The sequence below is a fragment of the Microcebus murinus genome, chromosome 12, assembly GCF_040939455.1.
Source record: "Microcebus murinus isolate Inina chromosome 12, M.murinus_Inina_mat1.0, whole genome shotgun sequence".
Taxonomy (NCBI): Eukaryota; Metazoa; Chordata; class Mammalia; order Primates; family Cheirogaleidae; genus Microcebus; species Microcebus murinus.
Window position 1 is genome coordinate 42,073,513 of NC_134115.1, and position 20,764 is coordinate 42,094,276.

Sequence of the window (20,764 nt, forward strand, 5' to 3'; positions counted from 1 at the left end):
TTCTTATTCAGGACAAATATTCTAAAATTCAATGAAAATGTCCAATTATATGTATCTTACAAGAAAGGCACTTAAAATCAAATTATATAGAAAGATTAAAAGGATGATCCAAATTTATCATGTAAGGGAAAGAGCAGAGGGATCACATTAATTTCAAAAGATGAATTCATGGCAAAAACATTAGAATGGACAATGTGGGCAGCTGATATTGATAAAATATATAAGATAAGGATTCTTATAAACAACATTTTATTTAATATTGTTCTGTCCAAACCAGTGGGAAATAGAGCAGAAATAAGAGGAATAATTACGGGGGGGGGGCAAAATTATCATCATTAGTGAAAGATATAATTATGGTCTTCAAAAGCCCAAAGAATTGAAAATTTCTTATAATTATTAAATTCAGGAAAGAAGCCAGATAAGAGAAAATTATACCAAAAAATAGCTTTCCTATTTATCATCAATAACCAATGAGAAGACATAATGGGGGGAAAGACTCTATTCACAATAGTTTCACAAAAACAAACTGCCTAGGACTGGACTTAATAAGTGTGTTTGATGTACATGAAGGAAACCATAAGCTTTACAGACACATATAAAAGAACATTTGCCCAGATGAAATGAGATACTGCATTTCTGGAAGAAAAGGCTCGGTTTGGTAAATGTTCTATTATTACAATTCTTCCCCAAATAATTTATAGTCGAATTCGATACTGATAAAAATCCTTACGGGGCTTTTTCTTCTAAAACTGACGTAAAATGACTTAATTATTTATCTGGAACTAAAACTAGGAGAGAATGAGTAGGAAATTTTTGAATGAGAGTCATGAGGAAGAACTTGCCTGTAAAACATTAAAGTGTATTATAAATGTATTCTATTTACAGTAATGTGGCACTGGCACAAGAATAAGTAGGGACAAAAGAGCTAGGCTTGAAATAGTATATATTATATCTTTCTACAGAATAGAAGAATCATCTCAGATTGATGGGAAACAAGTTAATTGTTCAACACATAATGTTGAAAATTTGGTCTATTTGGAAAAAAACTGTTGCTTGTATTTCGCCATATAATAAAATTTATTTCAGGTGGATTAAAAAGGCAAATGTAAAGAAGAATACCTTTAAAAAATCTAGAAGAAATTATGGGTTAATGGTCATTTAGTCACTTGGTGAGAATGGGCTGTACATCATAAAAAAAAATAAAAGAACAAGATACAAAACTTCCACATATAGTATAAATTCAATTCCATAAAACAAAACCAACTCTGGTGTGCCTGTCTCCCACCATGTGTGTGTGTGTGTGTGTGTCTAAAAATGGTAGAAATACAGGTAGTTTTATTTTCTTCTTACTTTGCTTTATGTGTTATTTAATGCTCTGCAGTGAGCATATTACTTTTATATTCATAAACAAATCTGTTTTATGACATGCCCAATTAAGTACAGATTAGGTTAATGCTAAATAAAGCAAGAAGGTCATTTAAAGGGGTAAACTCCCAATAAAACAGATTTTGAAATATAAAAAATTAAAGCCCTAACTCAATAATATGGAAGCAAAATATGAAAAATCAGTCAGAAAGAAATGCAGCATTAATTTTTTTAGTGGATGTAAGAAATCATTAAAAGTGAAAGGAATTTTGTGTCAAAACAAACAGAAAACATCTACTAGTCATCAGTAGGCCTAGAGTTTAGGTCCTGGCCCAGCTATAAAACAACCGTGTTATGTATGGGCAAGGGACAACATTTCTCTGGGCCATGACTATACAATAAGAGGCTTGACTAAACCCATACCTGACTGATCATCAGTTTTTTGCTGGGTGGCTTTTTAAACCAGCAAAATACGCATTGTGTTTACTATGTACCAGGTTTTGTGCTAAGTGCTTGATAAGTATTGTCTCACTGAATCCTCCCAGTTACTCTAAGAAGTAAGTGCTATTATTCCCATGTTAAGATGAAGAAAATAAAACGTAAAGTCCAAAGTCACACAGCTAGTTAAGTAGATGTTTTAACCCAGGCAATCTGGGTCCAGTGTTCGGGCTCTTAACTATTAACATTAGACTCAGAAATTTATCCTTTAAAACCTCCAAAGTGATTTACTTGATCAATTTGACCAGTCTACCTCAAAGATTTGTACAGAACTCAATTCTAAAACTCTATGATGCTGTTTTATCATTTCCTTATCATTTTTTGTCTTATCAATGCCTTGGGGTAATAATGTTCAGTGTTTGAATGGGCCCCTTAGAAGAACTCCTTGTGAGAAACCAGAGTGTGAAGGATGGAGGCCTTTCCAAATGTCATCTTGGATCATCTTCTATCAGCACAAAATCTGAGCTGTTTCAGAAGATACGCAGTCGCCCCAGTGTCCCAAATAAACAAATTACAGAGTACATAAATCAGCAGAATAGCACGTTAAATAATTCATATAAATGGATTCTGCTGTCCAACATTATTTTAACGTAAAGAGATCAAGAGAAGGAAAGGCAAGAGAATGAAGAGACTGGAAGATGGAGGAGGTCTTTGGAAGTCTGTCTCCTTGACAACCCGGCCCTCCATCCCCAAATCTGGAAGGGTGAAAGATTTGTGATAATCATAAAAGGGGGACTGAGGTTCTCCTCCCTTCTAGTTTCCTGTGGCCTTGTGGAATGGACCCCCTGATTTCAAGGAGGAAAGAAAGCATCAAGGAGAAGGTGTTACGAGAGATCAAACGACAAGCTGAAGAGCGTTGCAGGTGAAGAAGGAAGAAGTTTAGCACGTAACTAGCCTCAGTCCTCCCCAATTTGCCTTAGTAACAGAGAGCTAGAAAGGAACCAAAGTAGGGAAATTACACACTAATATTATGTACAAAAGCCACTGTTTTAAGTACTTACTGGAAGAACAAGGAAGCCTGCAGTTCCAATGACTCACTGGTAGTTTCACCCACAATAGCACAAGCACCCCATGGAATTGGCTCTGTGAACCAGCTGGTGACACTGACACGGAACCCCAAACTCTACCTTGTACACGATTTTACTCCTGCTATCTGTGAGGTCCAGTTGGATGGAGATATAATCGATATTGGGTGAAGGGGGAGCCATGTGTTGATAGCGAAGGCCCATCAGCAGGAACTCCTCACAGCTGACTTTGAGACTTCCTATTTTCTTCAGTCCCGGGGGACAGCTTCCACCTGGACACTTCAGTTCTGTTCCCACATCTAAAATGTACAGCATGGCATCAAGATAGTCACTTGAACATAACAGATGTAGAATTTAAAACCAATACTCCCTCCCATGGATACTTCTTCCTGCTCAAGTCCCCAAGAATACTCATGTGTCCCCACTCATTCACTGAGTGGGCTCTCATTATTCTGAAAGCCTGTGGTTTCCATTAGTGGAAAACAGTTGACCCATTGTCTCATCAGGCTCTTGCCCAGCACAAGTTACACTGAGATAAAAAATAATGAAATGTGTTTTCTAGTGTTTGAACATCCTTGGCCCATAGGCCAGTGGTTCACTAGAGCCTTCCACACACTAGCTCCCGTCTTTCCTTTGCAGCACCAGCTGCCATGTCTCCATTGTCCAATCTCTCCTGGACTGTTGTACGCACTGAAACTCTCTCCCTATTGTGTTCACCATACACCCAAATCCTGCATATCCTTCTATGCCAGCTAGTCTTTTTACTAAACCTTCCCTACACACTCTTTGACCACCTGAACTAACCCACTCTCGCTCTGAAAACCGTAATTGTCTCTCCCGTAGTCTTCGTGTCTTTGCCCAACTGTATTTTTCACTCTTGTATGTGTGTGGTACTCATAAGCCACTTATTTTCTGAGTCTTAGTTCCCTGATGTACAAAATAGACACTCAACATCTTAACCAGATTGTTGTGAAGATGAAATGAGATGATATATGAACATGCATGTCTTGAATTGTAAACTTCTGTCCAAATTCAAAGAATTACTGCTATGATTATGATTATGCCTCGTATTTCCCAGTTTCCCATAGTTCCTAGAACACTATTATGCCTACAGGAGGTGCCCAAAGTATGTTGATTGAATGAACAGCAGAAGGAACGCTATCAACTCTTCCTGATTTGAACCATTGCTGCTACCTATCGGCTTTACTTATAACCTGCTCATAGTCCAATAATAACCTTATAAATACACCAGCTACTCTTACCACTGCTGCCATTGCTATTACTAATAACAGGTGACAATTAATGAGTACCTACCGTGAACCACACACTGTGTTAAGCATTTAGTGTGTGTGATCTCACTTATGCCCATCCTTACACAACCCTACAGAGCAGCTCTTATCCTTTCCCATTTTACAGAGGCTTAGACAGGTTAGCAACTAAAATTACATGGGAAATAAACAGCAGAGGCAATTTTCAAAACCAGGTCTTTCTGATTCCAAAGTTCATGCCCTTAACCACTAAGCAATTTTCAACCAGCTAAAATTTATATTAGTTAAGTAGAACTCTTTGTCATGGTGGAAGATGATCAGGTATGGATATTTTTGTCAGTTTTAGTAATGCCCAGATAATTATTATTAAAATATATCATACGGGACTCGGGGTAAAAACTATGCGGCTGATCTCCACGAGGTTCTTCCGGTCGAGGCTCCACCAGAACCACCTGGCCGTGGGCTGGCAGCCGAGTTTTCACGGGGTCCAGCCTGACCGTGCACTCCAGGCTAGCCGTCCTGTCATAATCAAACGTGAGCAGGTTCTTATCAATCGCCCGGGACAGGCCATAGAATTCAGACACCTCCAGCACATTGTTACTCATGCGGATGATGTTGCAATCTGGCTCCAAGAGATAGACCCGCAGGACAAAGGTTTCCGTGAAGGTGTCTGTTTCAGTCAATCTGCAGAGAACACAGAGCAAAGGCAATATGAATTGGTGCTCGATACTTCCCATACCTGTGTACTCAGCTTCAAGCTGAGAGTTGGGCCTTCCCAAAACGTATGCCTCAGGTCGAGTTTGGATTTTGTTTCATGCTCTACTCCCAGACTCTCTCTTCTCTTCCTTCCTTCTCTTTACCTTGGTGTCACCACCTTTTCCTGCCACCTCCCCCTCCAAACATCTTTCTTTCAACACCTGCTCTCAGAGTCATCATCCATGACTGCTGACACCCAGGGTCTCACTTCTAGCACATACATAATTTAAGAGTATCAAGCCCGTGTAATTTATGGATTGAATTTTAATTCAAGACTGAAGGAGTGAATTCTGAAGCATTGTTTTGCTCCTCAGAAACACCACTATGTGGGTGGTCATTTACAGTCATTTAAAGTCTAGTTTGGCTGCCCAGTTCAGTGCTCAGCATATGAAGGGTATTCAGCAATTCCATTCCCTCCATCCCCTTAGTGACTCCAATATCAGGAGGTTTATTACAAAGACTAAAAGAGATTTGTCGTCATCCTTTTTGAAGGGAGAAAATCAATGAGTGATGACTACGCACCAATAGTGCAGCTTCTAACTGACGTACTTTTATTATGGCCCAGGCATTACGCTAAACTCTTTACAACAGTATCTCAGTTGATCCTTATAAAAACCTATAATAAGCATTGTTGATTCCATTTTACAGTGAGGAAACTGAGGCATAGAGAGGTCAAGTAGTTTCCCAAAAGGACCGGAGAAGGTGTAAGAGGAGAATAAACATGCTCCCTGATCTTCCGCCTCCAACTGCTCTGAATATTTTATCTTAAATGTCCTCAAGACCAAAGCAATGGAGGCCCCTCTAAGCCTGCCCTTCACACAATGCTCTTCCAACCTCCCTGCTCTCTAGAAACTCAAGGAAGGAGTGGGAGCAGCCAGAATTCAACAGCTTTTCCAGCCCTTCCAGGCATGCTCTCTGGAGTCAGCTTGTTTTTTTAACCGTAAAGTCTTGGAAAGACCAAATGGCTCTGTATGCTGATTTTACAGCTTCCTAAGGAATTCTTGGGGGGCCACTTCATTTTCTGAGGACATCATTTTGCTCACGACTCTCTTTTGACACTGGTTGTTCTGTGCCATTGTTATCTCCCATCTTTTGCATTAGACTATAAGCACCAAAAGAGTCCATGTGGCCTCATCTTTGTGTTTCTTATGCCCAGCATAGAGCCCGACCTGTAGTAGGTGATCACAAATGTTCGTAGAATGATTTCCTGTCCCCATGTCTTCTACAAAAATCTGCTGCATTAGGCTAGTGCTTAAGGGAAATTCACGCCAACATATTTTAATCCAATATTCTTAAGAGCAATAGAAGCCAAGTAAAGAATAAAATAAAGACCTACTTCACCTACACTGAGTTCTCAGGTGCTTCTATGAAGTCAGCAATATCATAATCATGAGCTTATATTTAAAATTAGTTTTAATTGGGACATAATTCATACACCATAAAATTTATCTTTTTATAGTGCACAAGTCAGTGTTTTTTGGTATTTTCAGAAGGTTGTACAACTATCATGGCTATCTAATTCCAGAACATTTTCATTATCCACACCCATGAGTGGTCACCCCCCAACTGCCCTACTTCCAGCCTTTTGGCAACCACTAACCTACTTTCTGTCTCTATAGATCTATGGCTGAATAATATTTTATTGTACGGTTATACCACATTTTATTTACACATTCATCTGTTGTACTGATGCAACTTTTTGGATATTATGAATAAAGATACAATGAACATTCATGTACGAGTTCTTCTGTTAACATAGGTTTTTATTTCTCTTGTGTACATGCCTAGGAGTGGAATTGCTAGCTCATCTGGTCCTTCTATGTTTAACTTCATAATTGCTTTTGAAAACATTTTAAATTATTTAATATATTTAAAAATGGAAGATACTGCACTTATAACTAGCAGCTGGTAATCAAAAAGAAGAATTTCATTGAATTCTGGATTATATTTTCTACCTAATTATAATTCTGGATTATAATTTCCACCTCATTAAGAACTTGTAGTTTGTAACTACCATTTCCCATCACAAGTGATAGGTTGGAACACCAGAGATGTTCTCATACCTGTATGAGAATACTAAAGGGAAACAAGATAGGGCTAATATTTTGCCTTCAGAAAAAGCCTCAAGAAAAATGATACAAATGGAAATAATTGAAAGTTGGCTACAGTTCTTGCCTCACCACTTGGGTCTCTAGTTTCTATTGATTACTTTCTTGTTTGCAGTCTATTAACTCACCTCCTAAGACATACCCACAGAAAAAACCCTCAAAAGTGCACAGAAGGGTTACCTGGTAGAGAACAAGCCATACTACTGTGCTTCTCACCTGTAAAGTCTAAGCTTCACCATGTCTTCATCAAGAATTGGGCAACCGTTGTGAACATACTTTACTTCATTGGGAAGGAAATGGCAATCAAAGACCTAGTTCACAGGAAGAAATGGATAAATATCTATGAGAAAATTGGTACAAGACTTAATTTTTCCAACAGTAGAGTACTGCCTAGAGAAATTATGGTTAGCAATGTATGTGTGTTTGAGTGTGTGTATGTGCGTGCATTTTAACCACCATCACCTCTACCCTACCCTCACACCCACTCACCATTCTGTTTTTACAGCTGTGTCTTGTTTTGAGAATATCTAAATTATGAAAACTAAAGCAAATAAGTTAAGGGATGATTATCTCCCTAAATCATTCTTTTTATAATTATAGCACATTTAAAACATGGTTGCATTTATCAAAAATTTTTTTGCCTCCTTCAGGGGTTCATAGCAATTGACTTAGAGAAGCTTTTCTGTGTCTGCATAAAAAGGCATGCATTAACCCACCCACACACACACTACTCATTCTGTTATGTCTTTGTTCTCCTTTTCTTTATTTTAATTTACTGTACTTTATTTTATTTTACTTTATCTTATTTATTTCAGAGTATTACGGGGGTTACCCAAAAGAAAAAATGACATTTTATAAAAAAGACACCTGCACCGGAATGTTCTCCTTTTCCAAATAGCGTTTTTATATTCAAAGATGAAACCACTGGCTGTGGACACTATTGTGTCTGATCAGAGTCAAATATGACCCACAGTTATTTCTTAAATGCTTGCAAAAGACTGCTTGCGTTAGTTATATAATAGCAGAAATGGCTAATGAGACAACTAGACATCTAAAGACAATTGCTCTACTCAAATAAAATTACAATTAACTGTCTTGCCTCACTCAGAATTGTTAAGGAAATTGCTGTTGTATTTTGGAAACCTTGGTTTTTAAAAGAAGAGTCCTCTCTCCCACCACCCATGTCATGACCTTCATTCTGCACAATCTAACTTAGGAGAGTTCTAAGAAATCCCCTTCAGGTACTCACCCATCCTCATTTGTTTGTTCTGTACCTTTCCACAGCCTCAAGCATTTTCGGACAACCTAATCCACTTTATCACTAATACAAATGACTTTATTTTCCCACAGATATCATTGGTTCCTCTTTTTACTTGACAACTAGGAAGGACCTAAAGCGAAGACCTTCCCCCTATCATTGACAAATAGTCATGGTAATAAAGAGACAATCTGCTTTTGTTAAAAGAAACATCTGTTTTATGTTTCATAATATGTTTTCCTTTTATAAAAGGCGACAACCATAATTGTCCATAAATTTACTAACTAAAACAAAGGAGAGCTAAATCCTTTTCTAATTACTGTCTAGCTTTGTTTTTTTCCACTTCAACTGCTTTTCAATTACAATTTATAATTAAATTGTCACACATTCCTAACTCATTACTCACTTTAATGACAGTAAACTGGTTCAAACTAGAGATACTTTGTTACCACCGTATTTCCTAGCCAAGAAAGCAAGCTCAGTGCTAAACTGGGGCACTTTTCCTCTCAGGAACTGTCTTGCTTTGGGCCAGGTGTGCTAAGTGCTGTGTGTGAGGGAGTCTCTTCCTAAAACACGAGGAAAACATATTGCCACTGACCTCATCTAATTGAGTATATCCAGAGGGTTATCTAAACAGAAGGTACTGGTGTGCACCGATTGAAATCCCTTTCCAAATATCCAATAGGAAAATGAACCTGTTGGTCCTAAGACAAACTTCGGTAATGAAATGAAAACATTAATTGAACAGATGTTAAACAAAATGTTTTCTGTGCAAATCACACGAAATTGTTCATTACACAGCAGGGGGCTGTTAACATAGTCGTGTCACTAGAAATGGGTTCACATAAGCTTGGCTTTCAGCTTACTATTAAGCTCTATTAAACAATAATGTTCAGGCTCTGCGTGTGTGTGCTTGTGTGCACGTGTACATGCGCTTGGCTATGCTTAATTTCTAAAACTCCACAAGACATAAATCCCTGGGGGAGAGCTGAACCAGCCTGGGTTAAAAACCAAGCACAAATTCAAGCAAGCAAACAAACAAAACTTACTTGGGAATCTCGTTTTTGTTGAAATTAACAGAATAAAAAAATAAGAATGATAACCTGGCAGTTTGAGAAACAAAGATTTCCCACTTAATAGACTTCTCCATGCCACAAAGTTCTAATAGTTGGCAAAAAGAAAAAAAAAAAAGTGGCGAAACTGCACATTTTAATGGATTCCTTTACTATGGAAAAAAAATGTAGATGATATAAACCACATATCTACTTTAGATGATACAGATCAATTTGAGATGGCATGTTTGCCTCTGGAAATACATACAGAGAACATTCAGGACTGGGTTCTGTTTATTTTTTAATGAGCAGCAGCAGACTAGGGAAGCAGCTTATGGGGGGGAGATTCCTCAGCAGTCAAGAGTTTCCTACATCAGCTGGGCATGCTGTTGTTTCTGCTCCATGTTGTCTTTCCAATAACCAGATTTTTGCATTAAAATCAGAGAGTTTGAGGTGGAGATGACTTGAATTGCACCCCTTGTGACCAAATATGTTCTTTACCTAGTTCAAATCACTTGGATCCCTTTTTGCTCCCCAGTGCCTCAGAGCAGGCCAAACAATCAGCACCATTAAAGCAACACTAAAAATAAATAATGGAGGCGCTATCATTACTCTTAGAGAGAACAGTATATGTTAAGGAGTCAGAGGCTACTTGGGGTGGAGAGAGGGTAACCCTCAGAGGCTGGCTTAGGTAACAATAAACCCTCCTCAAATTGCCTCCTAAACATTTCTGTTTAGGTCATTATTGTGCTCTAACATTTTTAAAAGAATCAGGTGACTGGCAGGGCTTTTGTTTTGCTCAGTGGGGTACATATGCTTGGGGTCCGAACTGGAAGACAGCTTAGATGACTCAGCTTGCCCTTGCAGGCTACCAGTGAGAATTCTGCTTCTCTTCTTCCCCCTAAAATACTCAGTCTCACATTTAAATAAATGTTGAATAATTTCTTTACAGTATATTGGCTGGAAGGGGTACCAAATTACCAATCCATCAGTCTTTATAAGGCAGCCATGTATAGCAGCCCTGGGTTCCTACTTTATCAAGGACCCCAGTCCTCCAGGACCAAGGCTCCTATCCCACTGCCCCTCAATACTCTTGAGGCCGTGCATTGGGCTTTCACCTCAGTCCCTGTAGTTGGGTCTCCATCACCTGCTGCTGGGCTCACTTATATCACCTACCCATTTTTAGTGCACTGGGGCTCTGGTATGAGCAGCCCCAGGTCTCTCCTTTTCCCACTGACTCATAAGTGCCAATCAAAACACATTCGGAGTACAAATAACATCCAGAAAAAAATGAGAAGTTGCAACTACCAAACGCTTGGACATGCAACCTCTTGGGGCCATTATTGTACTCTAACATTACTAGATGCCCATCTGAAGTTCTTTGACAAAAGAAAATCTCACAGGAAACTGGAGGGAGACATTTGGTTGCTATCACAACAGGAGAGCCCTATCGTAGAATCCTGACGTGTCTCAGAATTGGGCTGTAACTTGAAGTGTGGTGAATGGAGTGTCTAGAGATATCAATTTGAGCTAGCATCTCTCTAAGTCTCTTTATTCCATCTCCATATCTAGTACCACTTTTGAACAACCTCATGGAATATGTTTCTTTAGCCAAATGATAATTTTCATAATGTAGCAAGTAGGAATGGTCTGTATTTCCAGAAGCAGCAGCAGCAGCAGTGTTGAGTATTCTCAAGATGCTTTGAACTGGGAGCAAAGTTAAACCACAGTAGGAACAAGTAATAAAACCAGAAGCAACTCTCTATTATGTACAGGGGTTAACGCCTACTTAAAGCAAAAACAATGAATGAAAATACAGACTTTTTAAACCTAGTGAATTAGAAGGTAACTTTTCACTCTATGAAAAAGATTGAGCATAGAATATACTGAGTCTCCAAGGTTTTGATTGAAGAAGAAAAAAAATTATGCAGATACTTTCGAAGAACAGTGCACATTTAAAGTGAAGTGTCTTCACGTCTCTCTCTTCCTCTGTCCCTGCATGCTGTCACACCCTCACATTCATACACAGCCCTGAACAGAAAAGCTCCATGTGACCTACCTGTGGCGTGAGTTTCCCAACCCTCTGGGTCATTGGCTCATTCGTCACCACTTCCACTTTGCAGGCGTCTTTCTCGCTGGGAATGGCAAACTTCAGGTCGTCTCCTGACAGGAATGCGGAGCGGCCCTTGGTCACCCTCAGCCCACGGTTGATGCTGATGAAGGTGGGGCTGGCCCAGGCCGGGAGGAGCAGCAGCAGCAGCAGGGGACCCGGGCCCCCCCAGCGCAGAAAGTTCATGCTGACAGGGGCCAGCGCGTTTCCGTCCACCGGCGAAATCCCTTCAACAAAGGAGGGCTTCTGTGCTCCCTCCTGGAGTGTCAGCTCATAGTCCAAGGGGCAGGGCAAGGGGTCCCGACATCGAGCCCCGAGATCTTAACATGCCCCTTTCCTTTCAAACTCAGACAAGGAGGCCTTTCAGGCGATCCCGGGGCTTTTAATAAAAGTCGCTGATCACTCCTGACAACGCCGGCAAGATTAATGTGCCTCCCAAGTGCTTTTCTAATCCTGCAAATGGGAGAAGGGGTTGGAGGAAAGTGAGAGAGAGAGACCAAAAGGTTTGTGTGGCTATTCAAAGGATCACTGCCGACAAAGGGGTCTTTCAACCAGCCTATAATTTCAGCTAAATTAAAAACAAACAAACTAACTTGACCTCCAGGCCCACCTGAAAGGCAGTGTGGCCATTTCATTACCCTGCTTCCAGCTCTGACCTACGCCATGGGGACGTCCATTGTGTGGTCCAGCAGGAGGCAGCCAGCCTCCTTGCCCCAAAGAGTGGCTTTTGGCCCTCTGAGTCCAGAGACAGTTTTTGAGCTCTTTGCTTGTGTTTTCTTACTTGTTAAATGAAGACTATATACCACGTTGCGTCAGAGAGCTGACAGGATTATTTGCACCATTGTTTGAAAACATGATTAATTCTAAATCAATAGTATCCAAATAAGAAAGAAACTCAACGATTTGTCTCATTGTGCACAATTTTGACTTTGCTGGGCAGTGAAGACATCTAAGAAACACTTGAGTGGAAGTTGGAGAAAATGTATCTTTTTTAAAAGTGAACATTCATACTTTTGTTTATGTGTGAAGGGGACTATGAATCAAATGACATAGCTTCAGTACACGCAGCTAATGACACGGCGTCTGTGCGTGCATGTTGACATTACCTACGGTGCTAATTACATTATCATGGACTCCATTTGCACAAATGGAGTCCTTATTTCTACTTTAACCACTTGGAATTTCATGACTATTTCTCTGTGTTCCTTAAGAACCAAAAAGATTTTATCCAAAGTAAAACCTATTCAAATATATCCTTACATTCAGGGTATGATTAGGTGAACAAATAGTGGTTTGTTCTACCCTAAAAAGGGCCTTCCATGTTAATAATTTTAATAGATTTCTACACATAATCAATGGATACCAAAATACATGTTTGTCAGAGGTTATAGACAAAAAAGGCCTCTATTATCCACATCTGGTGCATTAAAGACCCATTCCGTTGTCATTATTTGAAACCTTTCACTTTTGAGGCAGTGGCTGGCAAAAAAAAAAAATCCTGTTGGTTCTCTGTGGTGGAAAACCTTAGGGTGACCCTCAATAATTCCAGCTTTCCCTCGAGTGCCAGCAGCACCTGTAACACTTCCAACTAGCAGAATAAAACACAATTATGCTTCGTTCTATAGAAGGCTCTCTCTACAGACTGCAGCTACAAGTTCCCCAGGTGAAACTGAAAAAGCGAACCTCCCTAAGTTTAGGGCCACAAGGAAATAAATTCTGCCAACACCGAATGAGCTCGGGGGTGGATTCTTCCTAAGTCAAGCCTTTCTCCAGGTGAGAACAAAGCCCAGTCAGCATCTCAATTGCAGCCTGGTGACAACTTGAAGCAGAGAACCCAGACCCCACACCAATGGAAACTGTGAGATAATAAATTTGTGTTGTTTTGAGCCACAAAGTTTGTAGTGATTTATTACACAGCAATGAAAAATTAATAAACTCTTCCTTCCAAATGTATCCAGAATCCAACTACTTCTTACTACTCCCATTGTTATCACCCTGGGCCAAGACACCACCGGCTCTGCGGGGTGACTGCAGTAGCACTCCGTTTTATGTCCCTGCTTCCACACTTGCCTCCCCTGTAGGCCTATCTCAGCAAACATAGCAGCGGAGATTCCTGTTAAATGTAACTTAGGTCGTCACTTCTCTGCTCAAAACTCCCAGCGGCGTCTCATCTTAGGAAGCCCTGGTGATGTCCCATGAGTCACTGTGTGGTCTGCTTCTCCCTCACGTCTCTCATCGCATCTCCTGACTCTGCCCCAGCCACACCAAAACCTTTGCTTTTCCTCCAACAAGTCAAGATTGACCTTCTCCCCTCCCCTTCACTGAAGCTTCCCATCTGCTGCTATCCCTGACTCGAACAGCCTTCCCCAGATATCCCTCTTCCCGCCCCCGCCTCCACTGTCAACTTTTCCATCAAATGTCACACTTGCAGTGTGGTCACACATGGCTGCCACATTAAAACAGTGTCACTCTCATCCCCCAGCATCCTTCTACCCTCTTTCTGTCTTGGTTTTAATTAGTACTTTATAACCATTAAACATAATATTTAATACATTTGCTTATTTATATTAGTTATTTTGTCATTTCCCTCATGAAGGTGTGCATTTTTTTAATTTATGGATTCATCCCCAATGCCTAGAACAATGCCTGATAGATCAATAAATATTTGTTAAATGAGTGAAAAAAGTGGAGAAAATAATGCCCTGACTTCCCTTATACAGACTATAGTTTAACCAGGAATGTCAATAAATCTTTAAAAAGAACTGTCATCCTAGGGACACCATTAGCCATGGATCAGGATGTCATGTGAATTCTGTGACCGAGAGTATATCACAAAAAGGCAGATCACCTTGGAATATATGGACAAGGTTGATTTTCTGTATCTACGATACTGAGGTTCAGAGTCCTGAATCTGAAAAATGCCACACACTGAAACCACTTGATGATCAGCCAATAGCCTTTCCCAGGCAGCACCTCAAGTCAAACATCAAAAGAAGAAGCGATATAAAGTCTGAAGTAAAAATCAAAACACATCACTCTCATCATTCCCAAGCAACACTGAGAGTCTAGGCAACAGAGACAAAAATAGCCTCTACAAGAATGTATGAACAGGATGTTGATTGCAGCATTGTTCATAGTGTATACTGCAAGCAAAATAAATGTCCATCAACAAGGCAATGGTTAAATACAGTAGTATATTTATACCATGGAATACAATGTAACCTTTAAAATTTGAATTAGAGATACATCAGTCCAATATTTTGGAGGAATTTTCACAAGGTATTATAGAATCAGAAGAAGTAAAATGAAGAAAAGTACATGTGTTGTGCTTCCATTTGGTAAAATATAAAAGCTGCATCTGTGTATATGCATATATGTATATGTAGATGTTTGTTGTGTATAATTATATGGAGATGGAGAAAAATATGGACAGGTAGAATTAGGTCATTAAGAGACTGTCTGAAAGGGGCAATGTGGTAGGAACAGACAGGAGAAAGGAAAGAAGGGTGCTATGGAGTGAATGTTTGTGTCTCCCCCAAATCCATATATTGAAGCCCTAATCTAAAATATGATAGGATTAGGAGTTGGAGCCTTGGAGAGGTAATTAGGTTTATGTGAGGTGATGCAGGTAGAGTTCTCATGAAGGAATCTTTATAAGAGGGTGAGGAGACCACAGCTCTCTCTCTCTCTTCCTCTCTCTCTGCCATGTGAAGATACAGCAAGAAGGTGTCCCTCTGCAAACCAGGAAGAGGGCCCTCACTCAGAACCAAATCAACCATCACCTTGATCTTGAACTTCCCAGCCTTTAGAACTGTGAAGAATAAAGTTCTGTTATTTAAGCCACCCTGTCTGTTATAGCAGCAGACCAAGACAGCAATATTATTTTTAAAAAAAGGAAAAGAAAAGCAAGCACTCAAAAAATGCAACAACATACAAAAATCACATATGTGCATTTATGTAAAAATTACGTATGTATGTGGGATGAAGAGAAACTTCAAAACAAATTTTATGTTTAAAGGCTTTTTAAAATATGTCTGTAAAGAACTTGAAAATAAATATTTTTATGAACAAAAATTTTTATGGACAAAAACAACATATTAAGTAATTAAACATATATCCTCTGACAAAGCCAATGTAGAACAAGCCTATCTTACAGGTAAATGTTTTACCATGTCATTATGTTGCTCAGCTGAAAATAAAGTTACGAAAATCATCAATATAACTAGTTCTCTAGTACCAGCCCATCAAGGCACAAAGAGCAGACTTTGTACAAACTTCTCAAGCCTGGACCTTCATCTAGTGAGAGGATTATTAATCCCAAAGGAAACCAAAGAATGCAGCAAAATGAGAGGCACTTATGTGATTTCACCAAACAACCATCTCCAAAGGGTTGGTCAGCAGTGTGTGTCAGGTTCCACAAGAAGACTACTTGACAGAGGTAGGCATAAGCATGTGGTCCTGGAATTCTCTTCTCCTGCCACCCACTCAGCCAACAGCTGAAACAAATCTGCTTTGAAACCCACAGAGATCTTGTATTATACAAAGGCATGAAAAACAAGGGCTTTGATCCAGAGTCATGTTCCTGATCTTTGTACCCATTGTGACTCACAGGTCAGCCTGCCTCTAAACCAGCCCCGGCCCCTCACCTTGTACCATAGATCAGAGCTTGGTTATCGTCCCACACTTTTAGAGCCAGACCTGGGTATAAAGGATGAATAAATCAATTTCAAGGGAAGGAGTCCTATCTTAGGGGCTTTGCCGTATTTCATAAATTTGTGTTTAATGACATTAAATATGCTTTGATTTAGCATTGCCTTTGTAAGGAAGGCAATGTGGAACAAAATGGAATAACTTAATCAAAATCTTATATTTCATGTAAGCAATTTAGAACACCAAATATGCTCCTCTCAGATATTTCAAAAATAACATAGTAAATGTTTCCTTCCTTTCCATCATAACTCAGTAACTCTGAGTATTTATCAGATAGATATTTGGAAAGAGCCAGTCTCACCTTCTTCTACAGAAATAGAAATTTTTAACTGGGTATGTTGTCACCTAGAACCAAGACTGTATTTCACAGCTTCTGTTGCAGCTATCTGTGGCCATGTGACCAGATGCTGAATGGAATTCAAGAAAAGATGTCACATAATAGCTCTGAGAAACTTTCTTTAAGAGGCAGATATTAAAATAAAAAAAAAAAAGAGGAAGTTATTGTATGACCCATGTCCCTTTTAGGTTTTTTTCTTTCTTTCTTTCTTTTTCTACATCTCCCTCCATCTTCTTGCCCAGATGGAGGATGCTGCCTTGCACATGATGGGCTATGCCATAAATCGGTAGGGCTGTGAGCCAGAAAGAGCCTGGGTCCCTGGGGCATTTGCAAAGCAGAGTCAGCATACCAGCCCATTCTTCCAGAACTTCACATGGCAGAAAACATAAACTACTTTTCTGTTTAACTTGTTATTTGGGTTTTTTTGTGTGTGTGTGACTCACAACTGAACTTTAACTACACAACTAAACTCTAACTACATCTCAATAAGAAGGAATAATAATTACCTTCTTATTCAGTGTCTTGTATTGATGTAGGTTAGTCACTCATCGTCTAAGGATCGTAACTTCCTACCTAACAACATATGGGGCAAGAGCCCATATTTCTGTTATGTCATAGTAAACCCCTGACTGAGAGATGAGGTCAAAGTCCAAGATCCTGATGTTCATCCACCAGGAAGACACAGGAGAGAAGGAAGAGAAGAGCTATTTCTTGGCTTCCTGTGTCATAATGTTGTGGAAAGAATAGACTTGAATTCTGAAGATCTGGACTCTAATGCTGATTTTTATGAATATCACTTTCCTCTTTCAAAAATGAGGCCATCCATCCTTCCTCATCCAAAGTTTCCCTGTTAGGCTAAATGAAACAAGCTATGTGGAAATATTTTCTTAATTGTAAAACCCACACACATGTAACATTATCATTATAAAATATTTCAAAGGGATAAGGGAGTTAAGCTTTCTCAGGAAAAAACAGAATAGCAGGAATGGGGGCTTGGTGAAGGCAGCAAATTTAAGTTCAATAAATGTCAAAGAGAATATTTTTTGTTTACATTCTAATTGTCTCTTTTTCTTCCTCATAGTCTGAAGACAGGATTGTAATATAAATATTGATTATTAATATTTCAAAAGCAACCTGAAGCAACACAATTGGAGGGGGAGTATAAAAGCAGCAATTTCTAAATTCAAAATCAAACAAAACTCAAATTTCAATCAACTGAGCGTGGATGAAGGCTGCAGAATTAGGCACAATAAAGATCAAAAACAGTGTGCTTTATTTGTGTTTTAATTGCATTCTAACTTTCCACCTGTGCTTTCCTCTTGGTATTGGGAAACACCAAGGATAGGGACATTCTATGGAAAATACTGGTCTGATTTTTTGCTTCAAGAAGGTAGCACAGGAGGGGAAAAAGAAAAAGATTTGTATGAACAGATAGAGAAAAAGCAAAAAGGAAAATAGAACAAGAACAAAGCAAATGAGGACTCAGAATCAAACAAGATTTTTCATAGATGATGATGGAGTTTTCATCTCCCCCCAAAATAAGATTGTGGTAATTATCTCTGATACAAAATTATTCTGTCCAGTGGCAGCCGACATTTACTTGACAACACCTTAATGGGAGGCCTAGCACATCTTGAGAATTTTGTTCTGTTGACCCCAGCACAGGGCTAAGACAGATCCTCAGAATCCATCTGTTGCCAGCTTGCTCTGATTGCTGTTATGGCATCCACGGGGTCAGCAGAATTATTGGGGGCATGTGGAAGTGGAGGTACCCAGGGCACTTGGCTAAGTTCCCCAAGGAGCTTGTAAACTGGCTTTCGGCCACCTCGGACTTAACTGGATTCTGCAATAGAAACAAATTGTGTCTTCGCTTGCTTTTGTGGTTCAGCTGTTTCTCACCATTTCCAAATCCCCCTGTTACGCCTGCAAATCAGTTCTGCTCACACTGATCATTTTCCCACCATTGCCTTTTTTCTTTATGTAAAAATCATGTATTTTAAGAATATCTGTACAAGCCAATAAAAGTGTGTGAAAATTGTTCTGAAAAGTGGGAAACCACTCTGCTTTGAATGCCTCCTTATAAAAATTCATAAAGGTTTCTTTAACTCAACTTTCTTTCTTGGGAAACTTCCTGAACAGAAGAAAATAGTGTAGTAACATTTCATTTGGTGGAGGGGAAATGTGAGCTAGTATTTATTTCATAATTACACATTCAGTTTAACCATATGAGCATGTATTCTCCATGTTGATACGAACATACTTCTCTCAGTAATCTGAGATAATCCATGCACAGCAAGAAAAGAATGGATCCCAGCTGTACTCCAGCCTTTCATTCCCATGGAAATTCTTGATGGTCAGCCCTGATGAGAATAATATTTACTTATTCTTCACTGGAATTTTGCAATGGTGCTACACAACACAAGGCAGGTGCCTGACCCCTTCTGTGCCCAGCATAAATATCAAGATATCAATAATCCATTGTAGCTTTTTGCAGAACTCATATGTAGCCTGACACTCCTCTCATCAGTGCTGCAGGTAGTTATTACATTTAGACTGCAGATCACGTGAGCAGTGGAACCTTCTGTGCTCCCTGGGCCTGGGGCTCTTACTTCCTGATTCACACTTTATTCCTTTTTAGATTTTTGTTCATTTATAATTAAAAAATAAAAATTGTACATATTTATGGTGTACAACAGGATGCTTTGATACAGGTGCATTTTGCAGACTCGCTAAATTAAGGTAATTAACATATTATCTCCCTTTTTTGTGGGGAGAACATTTCAAATCTACTCTCTTAGCAATTTTCAAGTATTCAGCACAATATTATTGATTATAGTCATCATATTGTACTATAGATCTCCTGAACTTATTCATCCTGATGAACTGAAATTTTGTATCCTTTGATCAATATCCACCAATGCTTCCTCCCCCAAGACCCTGGTAACCACCTTCTATTTTCTTTCTGCTTCTATGAGCTCAACTTTTCCACAGCTTTAGATCTTACAAGTACCCTAAAAACCTTTAAGAAATAAATTAAACTAATAGAGAACTGGTATTTTAAGTAAAAAAAAAAAAAATAGCCAACTCAGCATCAATCCATCCCCACCCACTCAAGCATTAAGAGATTGTGAAATCAAGCCGGGCGCGGTGGCTCACGCCTGTAATCCTAGCACTCTGGGAGGCTGAGGCGGGCGGATTGCTCGAGGTCAGGAGTTCAAAACCAGCCTGAGCAAGAGCGAGACCCCGTCTCTACTATAAATAGAAAGAAATTAATTGGCCAACTAATATATATATAAAATTAGCCGGGCATGGTGGCGCATGCCTGTAGTCCCAGCTACTCGGGAGGCTGAGGCAGCAGGATTGCTTGAGCCCAGGAGTTTGAGGTTGCTGTGAGCTAGGCTGACGCCACGGCACTCACTCTAGCCTGGGCAACAAGCGAGACTCTGTCTCAAAAAAAAAAAAAAAAAAAGAGATTGTGAAATCCTTGGCTACGAGAGTAAACTGAGCCCACAAAGATTTTCTAACTCCTACTCCACATTAAAAATCTTTAAAATGCCAGTCAGAAGCTAAACTTAGATGTACTTTTAAAATCATCATAATTTTCATACAAATAAATTTCCAGAGTCATTCATATAAACCAAATTGAAAGTTTCAAGCATAAACCTGTAGCTGAATATAATTACCATAGGACAACTGAAATCAAATCACATGTGACGTGAATTGATTTACCAAAAAGCAACAAACTGCACATCAGGAGAACTGTGTCCACCGGGAACAATTAGCTGTCTAAACTTAGAGAAAGTGGTTAGTTCTCTCCTTTGTATTGTAGTTGAGGAAATCAAGACTTAGTCTTTACCAAGGACTGCAGAACCACTATCTCCTCCAACCTCACAGTTCCCCGAGGTAGATAGAGAAGTCTAATTGCACTTCCTTAGAAGCAACCAGAAGAGAACATGCTAAGTGACTTGCCTGAGGTCCTGGCAGGAGAAGCAGAGCTGTGGGAGGAGCAGCCTGGGGCAACCTGGCCAGATGCCCTTTCTCCTCTATCCTGACAACTTCATTCCATTCCCTCCAAGGTAGAGCAGTTGTGCCAAACTACAGAGAAGCTCCTGGAAGACACAACCAAAAAGCAGATTCTTTTCTTTCAAGAAGCTCATAACCTCTTAGAGAGCTTTAATTGTTTAATGTTTAAATGTTTAATTGTTTCCACAAGGATGGAAAATCTTTGTGACCTTGCCAAACATAGGATTTTCAGAGTGAATTCTCTCAGACAGGAA

General features: G+C 39.5%; 1 protein-coding gene across 9 annotated transcripts in view; it reads right to left on the reverse strand.

Moving 5' to 3' along the window:
• Positions 1-20,764, reverse strand: part of FREM1 (FRAS1 related extracellular matrix 1) — a 137,982-nt gene that overhangs the window by 99,982 nt on the left and 17,236 nt on the right. For 8 of the 9 annotated variants that reach the window (XR_012922102.1, XM_012769645.2, XM_012769648.3 and 5 more), the window contains exons 1-4: positions 11,390-12,866; positions 7,237-7,331; positions 4,539-4,840; positions 2,991-3,187 (exon numbers count right to left, since the gene is read on the reverse strand). Coding sequence is in view for 8 of the 9 variants with exons in the window: in XM_012769645.2 (XP_012625099.2) it covers positions 2,991-3,187; positions 4,539-4,840; positions 7,237-7,331; positions 11,390-11,626 (831 nt within the window). In the remaining variant the exon portion in view is untranslated. Of the gene's footprint in view, positions 1-2,990; positions 3,188-4,538; positions 4,841-7,236; positions 7,332-11,389; positions 12,867-20,764 lie in introns of those variants that run through there. The other variant, XM_076008744.1, reaches the window with a different exon arrangement.